Source organism: Psittacula echo (assembly GCF_963264785.1).
Source record: "Psittacula echo genome assembly, chromosome: 12".
Lineage (NCBI taxonomy): Eukaryota > Metazoa > Chordata > Aves > Psittaciformes > Psittacidae > Psittacula > Psittacula echo.
This window is the reverse complement of record NC_137747.1, coordinates 8,089,367-8,107,123: the sequence shown is the minus strand read 5'-3', so window position 1 is coordinate 8,107,123 and position 17,757 is coordinate 8,089,367. Positions and strand designations below refer to the sequence as shown.

The 17,757-nt window shown below is 48.0% G+C and overlaps 1 protein-coding gene across 1 annotated transcript in view; it reads right to left on the bottom strand.

The window, feature by feature from the left end:
- COL20A1 (collagen type XX alpha 1 chain) overlaps positions 1–17,444 on the bottom strand; it is a gene marked incomplete at both ends in the record, with an annotated part of 43,870 nt that extends 26,426 nt beyond the window's left edge. Inside the window, 16 exons of the mRNA XM_080628140.1 lie at positions 672–814; positions 1,334–1,463; positions 2,076–2,215; positions 2,683–2,806; positions 4,542–4,687; positions 5,167–5,296; positions 5,904–6,076; positions 7,380–7,544; positions 9,665–9,829; positions 9,973–10,092; positions 10,769–10,924; positions 12,164–12,364; positions 12,762–12,920; positions 13,130–13,273; positions 14,815–14,925; positions 17,372–17,444. Coding sequence (XP_080484266.1) covers positions 672–814; positions 1,334–1,463; positions 2,076–2,215; positions 2,683–2,806; positions 4,542–4,687; positions 5,167–5,296; positions 5,904–6,076; positions 7,380–7,544; positions 9,665–9,829; positions 9,973–10,092; positions 10,769–10,924; positions 12,164–12,364; positions 12,762–12,920; positions 13,130–13,273; positions 14,815–14,925; positions 17,372–17,444 — 2,280 coding nt within the window. The remainder of the gene's footprint in view (positions 1–671; positions 815–1,333; positions 1,464–2,075; positions 2,216–2,682; positions 2,807–4,541; positions 4,688–5,166; positions 5,297–5,903; positions 6,077–7,379; positions 7,545–9,664; positions 9,830–9,972; positions 10,093–10,768; positions 10,925–12,163; positions 12,365–12,761; positions 12,921–13,129; positions 13,274–14,814; positions 14,926–17,371) is intronic.
- Between the last annotated feature and the right edge of the window lie 313 nt (positions 17,445–17,757).

Here is a 17,757-nt window from a genome sequence, read left to right as displayed (position 1 = left end):
TCATACTGAAAACAGAGGCTTGAGATGGAAGAAGTCCCCTTGTCCATCCCTGCTCTCCCTGTACTAGCTCTGTCCCTGGTCATTCTGCATGCTCCTCACTTGGACCTCATCCTTCTTGAGGACCAGTATCCAAAAAGTGCTTACCAGCACTGAGGAAAGCAGAAGTTGCTTCTCCTGTCTTAGAGGCCAGCTTTAAATACTTGAGTATCATCTTTGACTTTTCCACGGCTCCTTGACATTGTGGGCTGTCGATCCTCTGCAACCCCAGATCTTTTTCTACCAAACTGCTTCTTAGCAATTTGTTCTACATCCTGTATACCTGCAGTTAATTATTCCTGCCTAAGCTCAATACTTTCTGCTTGTCCCTATTGAATTTCATCCTTGAGATTTTCCAGAACTCTTCTGCAATCTTCCAAGAGCCTATAGGGCTCTGTCGCCCTGTCCCTCGTGCTTCCAGCACTCAAGGTGACTGCTCCACTGAACAGTGTCAGACCTGGGACAGAGCCTGTCTTATTCCATAGGCTCCTTTAACTGGGTGATGAACTGTTTAACTGCTTGAGTGCATTAACCTGGATAGCTTTACACCACCCGATGTCACCCAGTTGGGTTCAGAGCCATCAAGCAAGCACAAAGCCCACTCAGCCTCCCCAGCACTGTGTGTGGGTCCATACCTCCTGAGGCTTCTCTCCACTGGCCGTGCTCCATTTGATCTGATAGACAACCACATCGGAGGCAGCGACAGCTTCCCATTGCAGTCGGAGGCTGTTCCCAGAGAGCTCGGTAACCTTCAGGGCCCGCGGCGGGGGGACCTTTACTGAGGGATGCAGGAGGAAAAGGAGCTGGAGCGTGGGCACTGACAGCGCCTTGTCAGAGCCAAGGTGGGGAGCAGATGGTTGGGGAGGAAAGCATCAACAGGGCAGATGTCTGAGAGCAGCCTGTCTTTCACTTCTACACACCCATATGACAGCAGCCATCGGGACAGAGAGGGATAAATTATTTTTAAACCCCTAATTAAGAAGGATTATCTCATTTGAGGAGAAGGCACGTTATCACGCTGATGTTATAAAGCAGAGAAGGCTAGGAGGGCTCTCAAGGACACAGAGGTTAGTGATACATCACTCTTTGCTTCCTTCCTTTATTCCTTCCACCTCGTTTTAAACATAACACAGTTGGATATTCTCCACATGCAAAGAACGAGAGTCATCTGGGGTTTGTGCAAGGGTTTTGGCCATGACCTGCTGGGACTGGCCTTCAGAACATTCCTGTTCAGACACACACAAGCAAATTTTGTCACCTTTTACTGAGACCAAAAGCATTTCCCTTCCCTACTTACAGGTGGTAACATTGCCAGTAATTGGAAAGGAGTCCCCTTCATCATACGTAGATCTGACACTGATGAAGTATTGGGTGAGGGAGGACAAAGGACTCAGGACAGTGGATGTTGCAGTGCCAGGAACCTCGACCTGCAGTGGAGGAGTTGTGTGAGTATTGTATGAAATGGGGTGGGACAGTTGGGCTTGTTCAGCCTGGAGAAGAGGAGGCTCTGGGGAGATCTTATTGCAGCCTTTTGATACTTAAAGAGGGCTTATAAGAAAGATGCGGACAGACTTTTTAGGGCCTACTGCGATAGGACAAGGGGTAAGAGTTTTAAACTAAAAGAGAGCAGATTCAAACTAAATATAAGGAAGAATTTTTGACAATGAGGGTGATGACGCACTGGCACAGATTGCTCAGAGAAGTGATAAATGACCCATCCTTGAGAACATTCAAGGTTGGGTTGGGTGGAGGTCTGAGCATCCTGATATAGTTGAAGATGTTCCTGCTTATTGCAGGACTTCCGGACTAAATGACCTTTAAAGGTGCTTTCCAACCCAAACCATTCTATGATACGGAGAGGAACGTGGGTACAGCTGCAGAGGGATTAGCACATGGATGGCAGCACCATTGAAAGTGCCTATTTCAGAGTTTAACCACTGCCAGCAGAAAACGCAGTCTCTCTGAACCATGCAGCTGAAGGAGAACAAGGCACTATGCGACCTCCCAGTTTTCCTTCCACCAGCCCCCTGAGGGCTCACCTCCGCAGCATTGCTCCCTCTGCTAGAAACATAGCTGACGTGGTGAACTTTCACAGCCGGAGACGCAGCCTCCCAACTGACCCGAACGGATGCGTGGCTCAGCTCTGAGAAGCTCAGGTACCTGGGAGGACTCAAGGCCACTGCAACAACAGTTAGTGACAGCATTCCGAGGTTTCACAGGCTGCACAGTGACAATGCTATTGGCTGCCTCCTGCTCATCGATGATCCCACCTTGAGTTAAGAGACTAATTCACTGTGCAGGGAAGTATATTTATGTTGTTACTGCACATGCCTCTGGGGTGACATGAAAGGCTGCCTGGGCTTTAGGTGAAAACACAGCCACATAATTCCCTTTTCCTCCCCAGACAGCAAAGACCTCAGGGAACAGCTTTTTCAGGAGTCTTTTTTAACCAAGGGAAAATCATTCCTTTCCCACAGCTCACCATGTAACTAAAGATCCCCCCAGGGACCAATATCCGCTTAAGATGAGGCAGGGAAGAGGCAGCGTGTTCACAAGCCACATGCACAATACGGGAAGCACTCATTTAGCATGTCTTTCCTGCCTTAAGTGTTTAATAACAACTCAGGAAGCAGCAGCAGCACTTACGGGTGGTTTCCTGGATGCTGGCTGGATCACTCGCATCCTCCCCATACAACACATACACTGCGATGGAGTACTCCGTGCTGGGAGACAGCCCATCCAGCAGGACCTCAGGCTGGGACACCTTCACCTGTTAACAGAGAGATGGTTTGGGTACCTTTCAGCTCTAGGGCACCTGCCAATGCCCTCAATAGACCAAGTTATTACAGCAACAAGGTAATACTAAGGGACTTCTCAACCCTAGGACTTCACCACTTGAGTAGGTGATCTACAGTGGTCAGTGCTCTGCCTTTTCCCAAGGGACATATTGAGGTATATATCACCTTTTAAACTAAAAGAGGGGAGATTCAGGCTGAACATAAGGAAAAACTTTTTGTAATGAGAGTGGTAAAATACACAATTTACAGTGAAGGTGGTTCCTATATTCAGGTGGTCCAGAGAGCTGGTGGATGCACCATCCCTGGAGCCAGGCAAGGCCAGGCTGGATGGGGTTCTGTAACATCTTCTGAGTTGAAGATGCCCCTGCTCATTGCAGGGAGTTGGACTAGATGAGCTTTGAAGGTCCCTTCCAACCCAAACTATTCCGATTTTATGATTCTATGATTCTCCTACCCTGATCTTGCATAGACATGCAAGTCTCATACAAAACCGCTGCTATCTATTCTGGGTTGGATAGAGAGGCACACGAGGGATGCGGTCCCACTTTGCTCAGACACATGGAGAAGAAGCAGAGCTGCCTGCTGCAAGCAGACCCATCGCAGCCGGGTTGCTGCCACCTGCCGCTAACACAGCTCGGCCACAGCTCTCCTGCCGCTCTCTGCTCGCTTAGAAACACTCCCCAGAGACACTTAGGAGCCTGCACACAACGGTTGTATGAGAGGCTGGGAGCATCTTAATGCTGGTTTTGCAGACATCCCATAGCCTTGGAGCATTGCGCTCTTGCTGTGAGTAACTGCAGAAATGTTCTAATATAAATACAATTAATAAAAAGTATTAGAATCATAGAATCATTGAATAGTTCGGGTTGGAAAGGACCTTAAGATCATCCAGTTCCAACCCCCCTGCCATGGGCAGGGACACCTCACACTAAACCATGCCACCCAAGGCCTCATCCAACCTGGCCTTGAACACCGCCAAGGATGGAGCATTCACAACCTCCCTGGGCAAACCATTCCAGTGCCTCACCACCCTCACAGTAAAGAATTTCTTCAGTATATCCAATCTAAACTTCCCCTGTTTAAGATTAATAATAATAAGACAACACTGATTGGTCTGTTTTGAAAACCATCCTGTGATTGCTCCCATTGCTGTGCATTCAGGGATGGGAATCCAAGTCAAAGAGGCAATGTTTCCCCCCTTTATTTTGATTTCGTATCTTCAGCCTACACGTATTCCAGCTAATTCATTAATATACACACATGGCAAACGGTTCTTAGATGGTTTTAAGGGTTTTCCATTCATCAAGTGCTGTTTCATCCTTACGCAGTGCCATGGGTCTGCTCTTAGAGATCAGCCAATACCACCCCAATGAGTTTTCAGTTAACATTTAAAGATAAGCACAGTAAAGGCATTTATGTACAGCCTCAAGGATAAAGCAATTACATTTGGGGCTGCAAAGAAGTGAGTTCAGTGCCTGGGTTTCCAGGGCCCCATGAGACAGTCAGTTCTCTCCTATACCCTTATTTCCCATGTGAAACCCTCACGTTATATACCCCTTTGAGATACACCATAAAAAACAACCCTTCCATGAAAGATGTTGCTGGCAATAACAGTGACACATGATACCAGTTCACAGAGGTTAAAGCTAGAACTGAACAGCCCAGACACAGAAAACATGATATTGTTGTTGTTCTTATGAACTCTACCTCTGTTGTGTAGTCCTCTGCCCCATCAGGGGCTGCGGAGCACAGCACCAGGTACTGCGTGGCTCCCTGGGCTGCCTTCCAGCTCAGCCTCATACTGTTGTGGCTCAGCTCAGAGATGCGCAGGGAGCGAGGGGAAGACAAAGGCACTGATGGAGAAACAAGGCAGAAAGATATCCTCAATGTGAGGTCTGTGACAGCTCAAACCTCAGAGGAGACCTGGCTTTGCAACAGCTACTGCTGGTGGACGTCTACCCCACATCTAACACAGTGGAGCAGCCACTTTACAGAGAACAGGTTCAATTCACTTCGATTAACCCAAGGATAAAAAGGCAGCAAGGGGTTGCAAGGTATTTCTAGCATGGGGTGTTACTGCCACATCAGCGGTCTTCTTTGCAAGGACCCCTGAAGGTCTCTGGTCCAACTTGCTTCTCAAAGAGCAGGTTGCTTAGGGTCTTGTCTGGTCAAGTTCTGAACATCTCTACAGATGGAGATAGCTGTAGATAGATTGAACTTGAGCAAGGAGGAAGAATCCAACGTCAGGCTCCAGTCTGAGGTGGCTGCAAGGAAAGAGCTTTGTTCACTTATCATACATGCAGCAGTATAATTCTCTCTACTCACGACCTACATGTGGAGGTGACGCCTCTCAGCCCATCCCCAACAACTGTATCATAAACAGGAATCACTGACACCACATACTCCGTGTGCGAGGTCAGATTGGAAAGCTGCAAAGAGGAGACTGCTCCATCTAAAATCACCTGAAAGCAGAGAGAAAGGCTGTCAGGAAAGGGATGTTCTAGCCACTCTTCAGCAAAGCAATGGCTGAACTGGCCTTTCCTAGCAAGTATGGCTTCTCTGTGGCAGATCTGTGCCCAGAAACAAGAAGTCTTGTTGCCTTCTGTATTTTGTGTAAGCTAGCATCTCCCCAGAATAGCCAGCTAAGAGGCAATAAGCATTCCTGTCCCCTAAGGCTGGGATCTGTGCAAACACCAATCACAAGACTGTAACTGTGCTCTCTGAATGGAAATCCATCAGCAATCTGGATTTGCTTTTCTATGTCATTATCTATCACAGATGAGCATTCATAGACAGCTCCGTGCACCTGAGTCCTTTGGGCCAAAACGGATGTTTTAGGGAGCGGATAACACTTCATAAGATTAAAACCAGCACTGCCATGGCTTGCATTATTTCTAGCAAGATATTTATCCCATTTCCTCTTGTGTCTGGTCATCCTATGAGCTGATCACATTTTAGCTGATGTCCCTCCAGAACCACATCTCCAGTCTCATCTTTTTGTCTACTCAAGCCTAAATTCCCAGCCACCACCTGGATGATACTGCAGGTGTCCAAAGCAAGGTCTCTCACCTCTTTGGGGATGCCACCTTTAGAGGGATAATACACAACCCGGTAGTTCTTTGGTGGTCTCAGAGGAGGACTCCACGTCAAGTGCATGCTCTTTGAGGTCACAGCTGATATTTTAAGGTCAGTTGGGCTCAGCTGGGGACCTGAGTTCACAGGGCTCTCTTTCACAGCGCTGCCTAGGAGTTAAAACCACAGTTACTGCCTTATACCCAGACTTCTCATGTCAAGTGTACTTTCCAGCTCATAAATACGACCAATGATTTGCAACCCGTGTTAGTGTCTCCTTCCCTATAGAGCACAGGAACTGTTCCAAACAAATATCTTACAACTGGGCATCCAGAGAACACAACTACTCCACAGAGAACAGGCTGTGTATCTGCTGGATGCTGGGAATACTTTTTCAACACAAGTCTGCATCTTTGCGTGTATCCAAAAGATGACCCAGCTTTGACAAATCATGAAAATGGTCAAAATTAACAAGCACAAGTTATTTTGGTTTCATTTTTTTGAGCTGCCCATTTTTTCTTTAGCCTAATCTGCACTTTGAAAAATGTCTAATTATACCAAACATGCACAAATTAATAAGGATGAATCAATTTGTTCAGGTGAATCTCCGGAGCATTCAAATAAAAGCACGCTTGAAAATTAGACTTTCTAATTCTCCTTAGGCCAACCTTAGAGCAGAGAGATATGTACACAATATTCCTCCTGAGGATCTAAGCTAGCATCTGGTGTGGTTCTTCACTCTCTTATTCATCATACAAGCTGCTTTCCAGCAAAGGAAAGAAATGGGCTGTCTGGGTTTAACTTGAAAATGCCTTGGAGATCCATCATTCAGAGTGTAGAGAAAATAAATGTGTCTAGATGTTTTAGCATCACCTCTCCCTACCTCCACTTTTCCTCCATACACACTCCCCAACATGTTCTCAAATTAGTTCTTTTGCTTTTTCTGCTTCCTCTTGGTTGGAAGAAAATCAGAAAAGAAGATGGTTACAACATATTTCTCACACCATATGATAACGGAAGAGGGAAAAGAAGTCCCTTCATTCCCACAGTGGTAGTTGTTAAGTGATTATATCCACCCAGAGTTATCCAAACCCCTGTTAGGAATGGCTGTTGCTTGTATTGGCCAATAGGCCAAAAGCAGGCAACTAAACCAAGGGCATCAGAGTGGAAACATCTACCAGGTAACATCTCTATGTGATGTGCTAGAGACAGTGGGGAGCCAGCAGTGGATTGAGAGTGCAAGAATTGCACCCAGAGGGGCTTGTAGGAGACTACGATCACAAAAGAAATGCCAACACATCGATGTGGCAAGGACCACTGTCAGGCAGCCAGAGGGCTGAGCAAGGAGATCAGCACTGGAGGAGAAAAGTAGGATGGTACAGCCGACGGAGGGAAAGAGTCAACCCTGATGGCAAGGAAGGTGGATGGTGAGCAGAAGGAAGCTCAGCCCTCACTGAGGAGGTTTCCCTTCACCTGTGTTTTCCCTGCTGCTCTTCTCTCTGATCCTGGTGCACAAGACCTGGGTGAGTTTGCCAACCAGCGAGCTCAGTAGCGGGAAGTCCAGCACGTTGTACACAGTGAGCTCCAGCGGCTCCGATGCCACTTGCCTCAGCTCTGCCTCATCCGCGTTCTTCACCCCTGCAACCAGAGCAGAGAATGAGACTGAGAACATCGCCCAGAGAACAGCAGCCCTGCATCTGTGTGGCTTGTTCAGGGGCAGGATAGGTCCATTGTCATCCTGCTCTCCAAGCAGAGCCTCTCCATCACTCCACCTAGGTGTCTGAGAACAGCCTTTGGCTTTCCTGCAGCAACAGCCTCAGTTCAGCCTGGGTAGGGCTTTCAGTTCTGTGCACACAGAAGATCTTGTGTGGCCTGGAGACAGGCCAGTGAACCCTTCTCCTGTTTTTGTGCCTCTTCATCACTTGCAGGCTTTGCTAGCAGGAAGGGAGATATTTTTCACCCTAAGAGGCATGTGGCATAAATAGGGGAAGGAGTGGACGAATAAACAACAAGTTTATGTTTACGAGATGCCAGCACTCCCCACAGAGTCTGCTGTTCCTCAGAACATCACACTGCGTTTTGAGAGTCAGGGGTGAGCAAAAAGCAAACCATTTATTTAACAGAACTTCACAGAGCATCTGCATCCCCTTCCTTCTGCTCTCCATCCTCATTAACCCTCTGCAGACCAAACTCTACAGCATACAAGTTATTTTGCTTCCCAGTGCTAGGCTCAAGGCTACCCTAACATTGCCAGATGAGCATCCCTCCTGGTTTATGAAGCCCAAAACCATTATCTTACCAGCTTTGCTAGCCTCCATCCCATTGCTACAGAGCCCTACGCTATAAACCCTTGCTTGTGTGTTTTCAACATAAATTAGCACTTAAAGTTCTGGGGATTGTAATTTTAGGAGAGTTTTCTATGTAACTTTATTGCTCATGTATTTGTCTCTAGCAGACTCCTGTACTCATCAAGGACAGAGCTGCTCAAGGCCATTTTGCCTCTCGTTATTGCTGCTGGATAGTGAAGAGCAGATAACGTTATTCAGAGAAATGGCAAGTTGTGAGAGGCAGTAATTATAAAGGAGGTCTCCTGTCATCCCAAATACAATGTTCTCTCGCCTAATTCCATAGCTGAGAATTGGCTGTTCTCATGGCACAGGTCTCTGAGGCTCACAAATGTCTTTAGATGAGAGGTGTGGAATCTCTCCTGTGAATTACTGTGTTTTCTAAGCAAACAAAATACCCTTTGAAGACACTACCTGTGCTGAATAAATTAGTCCATTATCATCTTAGTCACAATGTAATAAAGTCCTGCTCTCTGTCTTAGTTTTACAGTGTCCTGGGTTCAGCAGCAGCAGTCAGTTTTTCTCCTTCTTAGTAGCTGGTGCAGCGCTGTGGTTTTGACTTTCGGCCTGGGAATAATGCTGATAAAGCCGATGTTTTCAGTTACTGGTCAGAACGTTTACCCTGACCAAGGACTTTGTGAGTCTCATGCTCTGCCAGGGAGGAGGAGGCGCCGGGAGGAAGCAGGGACAGGACACCTGACCCAAACTAGCCAAAGAGGTGTTCCATACCACAGCACATCATGCCCAGGAGGTAGAACTGAGAGTCACCCGTAAGGGCTGGAACTCTGCGGGGTGGCGGTGAGGTACCGGTCGGTGAGGTGTTATATTCTCTTCTCTTGTTATTTCCTTTATCATTATTATTATTGGTGGTAGCAGTAGTGATTTGTGTTATACCTTAGTTATTAAACTGTTATTATCTCAACCAGTGGGAATTGCATTCTTTCGATTCTCCTCTCTGTCCCTCCAGAAGCGGAAGGAAGAAAGGTGGGGGGGGAAGTAGACTGCGTGGTTCTAATTTATGGCCTGGGCTTAAACCACAACATACAGCCTGAAGATGCTTTTATCAAAGATGAAGGAATGTAAACTTCGATTTAAAGAGATCAAAAGTATCATCCTATCACAGAACCACAGACTGGTTTGGGTGGGAAGAGACCTTAAAGCTCATCAAGCTCCAACCCCTGCCACGGGCAGGGACACCTTCCACTGGAGCAGCTTGCTCCAAGCCCCTGTGTCCAACCTGGCCTTGAACACTGCCAGGGATGGGGCAGCCACAGCTTCTCTGGGCACCCTGTGCCAGCGCCTCAGCACCCTCACAGGGAAGAGTTTCTGCCTAAGAGCTCATCTCAATCTCCCCTCTGGCAGGTTAAAGCCATTCCCCCTTGTCCTATAGCTTGGAGATGGTTGTGACCTTACCAATGGCAAATATCTCTATGCCCAGGTTTTTCAAGGTCTGAGCAGCCAGGTTGGCATCATCCTGGGATTTTCCATCAGTCAGGAGTATCACCAACTTCTCAGCCTCCAGCCGGGCACCAGCATCCGGTTTCAGATTCTGCTCCAGGACGTGGGTCAGTGCCAGACCTGGAGAGAAGCAGAGATGGATGGTTATCCTTTTCTCTGCCTGCAATGGCCTTGGTCCCCATGGAGAACATCATCCCATGGGAACAGCTTTCCCCATTGCAGCCACATGCATCATTTAGCAGAGACCTGTGAGATGGAGTTACCTGTAAAGGTGTTGCCTCCTTTGTACCGCAAACTCCTCACAGCATCCAGAACCTGGTCCCTTGTAGAGTAAGTGCTCAGATCCCACTCTGTGCGGGGATCACTGCTGTACTGGGAGAGCCCTGGGGAAGGCAAGAGCCATCAGCATCACACAAGCCAAGATAAGCTGCAACAGGAGACCCACTTGGGGGATGTGGTGTCAGGATTGCCATGGGAAGATGTCACAAATAAAGAAAGGGAGTGGGGACAAGCAGATTTGGAGATAAAATCTCCACTTCTCTGCATGGTCCTTGTCGTGCAGGCAATTGAGTGATGCGTCAGACTGGGTACAGTGGTACCTGCCTATGTGGTGATGCTCTGAAATACTTTATATGGTCTAAGGTTTTAATGTTATTTGGGGTCAAACTAGTCAGCTGCAAGGAGTGGGAAGAAACTCAGAACTGGACGCATCACTGTTCTTGGCTGAGCACAAAGCATCTCCAGCACAGCATTGCCACTGCATCTGTCTATGCAGAGCTGTGAAGGCTGAGCACCTCCACAAAGGCAGGCAGCAAATCCCAAATGTAGCTCAGCATCAACACCCAGCCTGATGCTGCCCAGATGTTGCTCTGCTCATTGTGCAGCTATTGCTTGCAGCCACTAGAGGCCAGAGCTTGCTACCAGATGATGCTCTCAGGAGCGACAAGCAGGACCCCAGCCTACAGGAATAAAAGCTCCTTAAGGAAGCACATAACCGCAGGAACAGGAACTCCGTCAAACACGGACTTCCCAAGGTCAGGAAGCAGGAAAGTCTCTTACCTACTCTTATCTTGTCTTGGCCAATAGTGAATGGGGAAATCAGATTGCTCAGAAACTCCTTAATGAGCTTGAAATTGTTGCGTCCGATGCTCCAGGATCCATCCACAAGCAGGACAATATCAGTCATTGCAGATGTGTCACACTGAAATTGGGAACCTGGGAGGGGATAAGGTTTGGTGTTGAGAGAAGCAACCGTAAAGGAGGAAAACCAGCTTCAGTTTTAAGACAAAAAGCCAATCTGCAGTATAAGGCCTCTTCTGGATGGTGGATTGGACCATCTGTCAGCCTGAAGCATCCCAGCATCTTGGGAAAACCACATGGCAAAGGGTAACCCATCTCAGTACCAAGAATTGGAAGAATGTGCAGCTGCATTCCTGCCAAGAATGGGTTAAAGCTGTCAGGAAGTGTGTGCCTAACTCAAGCACTACTCTCTGCTCACTGTCAGCTCCATTACATCTCAGCCCCAGCCCAGTGCTTTCCTTTTATGTAGCCCAAGTCTCCAGGAATTGCAGGTGATTGCTTCATTCCATTCCATCACAACATCCCCTGTGGGCTATAATTATTCCGTGGCTTTATATTAAATCCAATCTCTCTGTAAAAACCTGCTGGCATCACAGATACTCAAGCCCTGCTTTTCTCCCCACCCCAGGCCTGCAGCTTAGCAGGGGATAAGACAGGACATGTCACTGGTCAAATGCATCTTCCTTGAGTATTTTTCAGACGGGAGATTTCCATCTTTGGGGAAGGGAAATGGATGATCCCATCTATTCAGTGGGCTCCAGAAAGGTCACTCTCCTGTCTTTTTTCACAGCCATGGGTTCCTATTGGTGTTAAGAGAACAAACGAGGAAGCTCTGGCTAGTCCCATTCCCACCACTTCAACAGTGCTCTGAGCCATCTGCCTTGTCATAGTCTCAACTGATGAATCTGAAGGATCATCATGGGTCAGTTATCCAGTTATCAGTCAAAGAACAAGTCCAGAAGGAGGAGCAGGTCGGGCAATGATTTTCTCCTTCCCTTCAGAAGGCTTGGAAAGGTCTATGGCTGGAGGGGGTCTGTTGAAGAATACAGACTCTTATGTGGATCTGTCAGAAGCAGGGGGAGGTGGCAACAGGAAGGGAGAGAATAGTGGCAAACCAATAAATGAAATCATCTGGAAGGAATTTTTGGCCTAGCTCCAGTTTGCCTTAAAGTCTGTGATGTTCTACAGAGCTCCAGACTTCTCCAGTGACTCCTGACAGCTCCTCAAGGCATGACCTGGTAATTGAAAGCACCACCAGCAGCACTGTCCTACTGAAAACCCTGGTGATAGAGAGGGATGGAAAGCTGGCATTCAATGAACATGAAGGATAACAGCAGGGAAGAAGGAGCAAGACATGTTTGAAACCCTTCTCACCTCTCCTCAATGAATCCTTTGTGGGTTTTAGTTTCCCTAGAGATTCCCTCTCCGGGCTCGCAGGAGAGCGCTGGGATGACTTTGTTGGGGTTGATGTTGCTCCTGTCGCACTGCCCTCCACACTGGGCTGGTTTCTTGTTGTTTCTCCCAAGCCCTTTGGCTGAATCCCCTTCTGCCTTTTCTTCTCAGCTCTGTCCTTTGCTGTGCTCCAAAGAGAAACATCCCACAGTCCCTCGTGTGTTATCCCCATGCAACCTGCTCCCCTCATCGGCTGATTTAAGCCCCATTTGACAGAGGTGTAGAGGGCTCAGAGAGGATAAAGTCCTACAGACTTAATGCAAATAAATAGCTAGATAAAGGAGACCATCTTTGTTCATGCCTCTGAGGGGGCTGTACGTGAGTTAATGCTAATATTAGTAGTTAACATACACAGAGTAATAACATACACATAAAGTTAATAATAATATTAGTGGAGGATCACATCAAAAGTTTGTCCTTGCCATTATCTTCGATGATGAAAAATAATTTGTGTTTCTAAAGTAAAAACAGGGAAAACACACCATGGCACCTAAACCCAGTGTGCTGTCAGTGCACCCACCTGGCTGCGTCAAGACTGTGCTCAGGGGTGGTGGGGTGGCCTCTGCCACCCCACTGTGCTCAGCTGCTGGGTTCCCCAAAGAGGTGAGGTTCTTTCCTGATGCAGCTCCCAAGTTCCTTCGGTTATTTCTAGTCTGGGAGGCGTTTTTGAGCTCCTCTACTGCAGTAAGACCAAAACCAGGGAAAGAATCGATATAGACTGGTCTGCTTCACAGTCCATTCCTCATCCCTTGCGTCTTCATCATCCCTCCCTTTCTAACCTTCCAACCAAAGCATTAACAGGCTCTTTCATAGTCTACTCTGCACATGACACCTCTCCAAGGGCCTCAGGAGCTCTCTCAATGGTAACTTGTGGCCCATTCTACTTACTCACAAATTTCCTCTTGGCAAACAGGGCTTCCTGGGAGCCGTTGAGCACGTAGACCTGCAGCGTGTATTCCTTGGTAGGGCTCAGCCCCCCCACTGTGGCTTTGGGAGTCTTGGTTTTCAGCATGACTTCTTGCTCCGAGTCCCCTGGGGTGGGATGAAGCCACAGTTCAGAGCTTGTTAGTGCTTAAATTTAAGCTGACAGTAGTGAAAACACTGCTGAAATGCAGGGAATGTCTGCCCAGGAACCTCAGTCAGCTCCCATTTGTTTTAATGTTGTGGAGCTCTGATTTTTCCCAATCCAGAATTGAGAATATTGAGGGGTTTCATTAAATCCATAATACATGCCCAAAATGGAAAAACAGTTCCCACCCAGCATTTGTTAGATTCTTACAGCATTGCTGAGTGAAAAACAGGTCTTCAAAGGGTAAAGACTGGGCAAATGGTAGTATATATTGCTTATGAAGACATCCAACCAAGTGATGTGCTTGAGGTTGTATGTGACAAAGTGAGGAAGTGGTTTGGTGCCTCCAGAGGTCATCACCAGCACTTGGGTTTCATCTTCCTTATCGCAGCCACTCTCCCTGTGATGTCCCTGCAAATCCCACTGTGCTGGGACCTGCCCTGGGTCTGTAATGCCTTGACCAGGCAAAACTGGGGCATTTCTGTGTTGGCAGTGAGCAGTTGGAGTGCGGGAGCTCTGCAGAGCAAAAAACCAGTGGAGAGATTCAAACCCCTCCGATTAGGGAATGTCCACACGCTTTAAATTATAGAGATGGATGTGTTTCTGACCTGTCATCCCTGTGCTCATGCCTAGGGCTGGAGATGGAGCTCCCCACCCAGAAAAGAGGGAAAGCCTCAGGCATGTGCTCCAAGTGGGGATTCCCTGCATTCCCGGGATGCTCATCACTCTCTGAGGCTCAGGGAAGAGCAGGGAAGGAATGAGAAACCTCCGGCTCCAGCTTGGAAACAGGTGGGGGCTGAGCTAAAAGTGGGTGGATGATCACAGGAGCTCTGCCGCACGCTCTCCTGCCTGGCAGCTCCTTCTCCAGCTGCTGGAAGGGCGGCAGTGATTGGAAACCGGATGCCAGCCGAGACTAAGGTTGCCTCCAACCACACTGCTCCTTGCCAAGGCACGTTGCGTCCTTCCATCACCATCAGTGTCCAAAGTCAAGGAGAGCTGGAGTTTGGCCAGGAAAGGGAGTTAGGGTGAACCCCACACAATTAGGTCAAGGACTTCCCTTCCCATGTCCCTGCAGGTAGCGGGATCACTGAGAGCTCCCATAGAAGAACCAGGCACTGGGCTTTCCAACATCTTTTTTCTTGCACAGTCCCAAAAGCAACACTTTCTGACTAAGCCTTTCCCTTGGGATGAAGAGAGCTGAATTCCATCTCTCTCTTGTGAATGAATCCCGCACTGATGTGGCATTTTGGACTGCTGTCGTGGTGGCCAGAAAGGCTTCGTGTCTGTACTGCACGTATAGCCCAGTGGAAAGTTTTGATGTAGGTGATCTACACTTGAAATCAGACCAACCAGTGCATAACTCCCACTGCCTTATCTCTATAACCTCAAGGTCCAAATTATGCTCTTATTTAAATCCTATTGTCCACCAGTCAAAGATGGAGTTCAGTCCCCCTCTCATATAAAAATCTCCGCTGGGCCTGATGTCCAATACATTAGCACATACCTGCCATGGGCTTTACCCGAACTTTGTAGCCACTGATGCTCCCTTCAGTCTCTTTCCATTTCATCTGGAGCCTGTCTTCTGAAAGTACAGTGAGTTTCAGCCGGCCTGACCCTGCAGAGGAGGAGAAGTGTCTGTGCTGTTATTACGGATGCAGTTCCTCCCTTTCTATATGCCCCCAGAAACCACAGATGCCAGCTCCGCTATCAAACCCTTCACCATCCCATGCAAGTCCTCAGCATCCCTGCTGCTGCAGAGCAGGTCCTGCAGCTCCCCTGCATCTCTGCCATGAACCTGCAGTGAATCACTGCAAATCTGCAGCCTCCACCCTGTGTGAAGAGGAAATGGGGCCTCACTATGGAAATGGGATCACTGTGAACAAGGAAAGCAGCCTAGCACAGAGGTGAGGGCTTCCTCTGCACCCCTCACATCTTGGAGGACTCTCCTGAGAGCTTTCATTCAGAATAGTTTGTTTCAGCGATGTATTTAGTGTGAGCATCTGAAGTGGGAGGGCAGGAACAGATACAAGGGCTCAGGGAGGCTTTTCACTAGGTTTGGGCTGCTGAGAAGACAGGAATTCCCCAGGTGATGGATCACAAAGTTCTGCAGAAAGATCAGTTCAGAGGCATCTCCAAGGACCTGCTTGGGTTAGAAAGAAAGAAAATGTGATAGAGTGTAAATAACAGCTCCTGGCAGGCCCATAACTCACGGGCACCAGCTTGGACCACTTTGCTGCAGGGAGCAGTAAACTAAATGACAAATCCTAAGGAAAAAAATAATATGAGACAAGGAGGCAAAAAGAAGAAAGAGTAAATCCCCTTCTCATCTCCAGACTTCATTAGATAGCTGTTAAATGTCTGAACTCATGTGTCACGCTCTGAAGCAACGATTCCTCGGTAAAATGCAGCTGTACCCTCGTACCGCTGTCACCACATGAAACTTCTTCACTTGACTGGGTAGCGGATGGCAACTCAGCACATTTGCCTCCCCGCCTTCTTGACACAGTACCTACAGCTGCCTTTCCAGCAGGCTGCCCTGATTTGCAATGAGCGAGCACATCATAGAATAGTTAGGGTTGGAAAGGACCTTAAGATCATCCAGTTCCAACCCCCCTCCCACGGGCAGGTACACCTCACACTAAACCTTTGCCTGCACTGATAAACATCTGCGCTCAAATGCCCCCTCATCTGTAGTTGTTACCAATCTCTTTCCCTTTACCATTATTGATAAGAAAACAGCTTAGGGTGACCCAGGGTGACCCAGAGTGCCCAGCGTGGTGCCGGCAAAGCGTTGCTCCTGAAGTCCCTAATCTGGTCTTGCATCGTGTCCATACATCTCCTGACATCTTTGCCATGAAGTCACAGGAAAGTAGCGGGAGCTGGAAGTGAGGACGTGCTTGTCTCAGCCCAACATCTGTGCCTTAACCTTTCCTTGCAGAGACTTCCTGTGGGCTGCCCTACAAGCAGATAACTATTTTGGGAGAACAAAGCTCAGATTCACATCTCATCCCAGGCAAATCTGAAGGGGAAGAAAGAAAACATTGGGAAGAGGGGTGAGGGGCAAAGCCAAATCCCAGACTGATGCCAAAGAGAAATGGTAAAAGATCATGGAACAATGAAGGGAATTCATGGTTAGATTAAACATGGAGCTGTCTTCTTTTGGCCAAGCGTGGTCCAGCTCCTTGGCCATCACTCTAGGAGCCCAGAAGCTAAAAAGGCAAAAATGTCCCCAGAGAGCTCAGAAAGGACAGCATCCTCTAAAGCACCATTATGTGCTGGATGCAAATGAATCCCAGTGCCATGAAAGCTCCACTGTTTCCCTGCCCTGTGTTGGATGTGTGCTATTTGATGCTCTAACCTTGCTCTTTGGTTCACAGGGAGTTAAGCTCAGTCTTAACTGTGAAGGCTGGTGTGAAAGATGCACAGCATGGAGACACATCTATCCAAGCTCTGAAGTGCCATCCCCTCTCCAGAAAGGTTCAAACACAATACAAAAGTGGTTCTTCAACATCTTCAACATAGCTATAGGTATTTTCTGGTCATCCATGGTGCTATGGGAGTGCTATATGTTACAGGAGGAATGTGCCTCATGTTCTTTCTTGTCCAGATGTTACACCATGTATCACCATATACATCCAAAGCAATTCACGATGTGGTAACAGCAGCAACACCCTTTTTATTCCTATTTCTCAAGGTCCAGATCACATAAGCACCCTTCACTGCTTATACAGTCTGAAATGCATCCCTGATGTGTGGGAGCGGCGAGCTGAACTGCTGCCAATGATGAGGATGGGCTTTACAGGGTGGGGAGGGATCAAGATAGTCTCCTCAAATGGGCCCCCTGATCTCTCATTGCTCTCTGTGTGCAGGAACAAGCTGTTTGGAGCTTCACCAACAGACACCAGCACATAGCATCCCCCTGAAATCCTGTGCATGATTGGGAATATCCCTCAAGTGCAGTGCCGCTGCCAATGGGAAAGGCTTGAGCAAGGGCTGGGCTAACCCTGATGACAGCCAAACCATAGGGAATTGCCCGGAGCGAGGGCAGGCAGGCTCCTTACCTTGTCCCGCATGACCCCAGACATGGCTCACCACAGGCAGGCAGGCAAGAAAGAAACAAGTGTGAATCAGCATGGTGATCAAGGACCTACGAGAGGGCAAACATCAGGAAGGACAAGCAGACGTTACACTTCACTAGGTCAAAACACAGGGTTGTGCTGTCCTCAGGGGACCACAAGCTGAGATCTACAGCTCTACCCATCACTGACAGCACTGGAAGGGTGGATGGAGAAGCACACATGAATTCCCTGCAATTCCTATATATTACTTTATATAATAATAATCCTGTTCTCTCCAATGCAGCCTTGGACCACTAAGTACTAACCTGTGCTTATAAACCTGAGAGGGAATAGTCTTTTGATGTAATATTCCTCTCAGCCTACTTGGT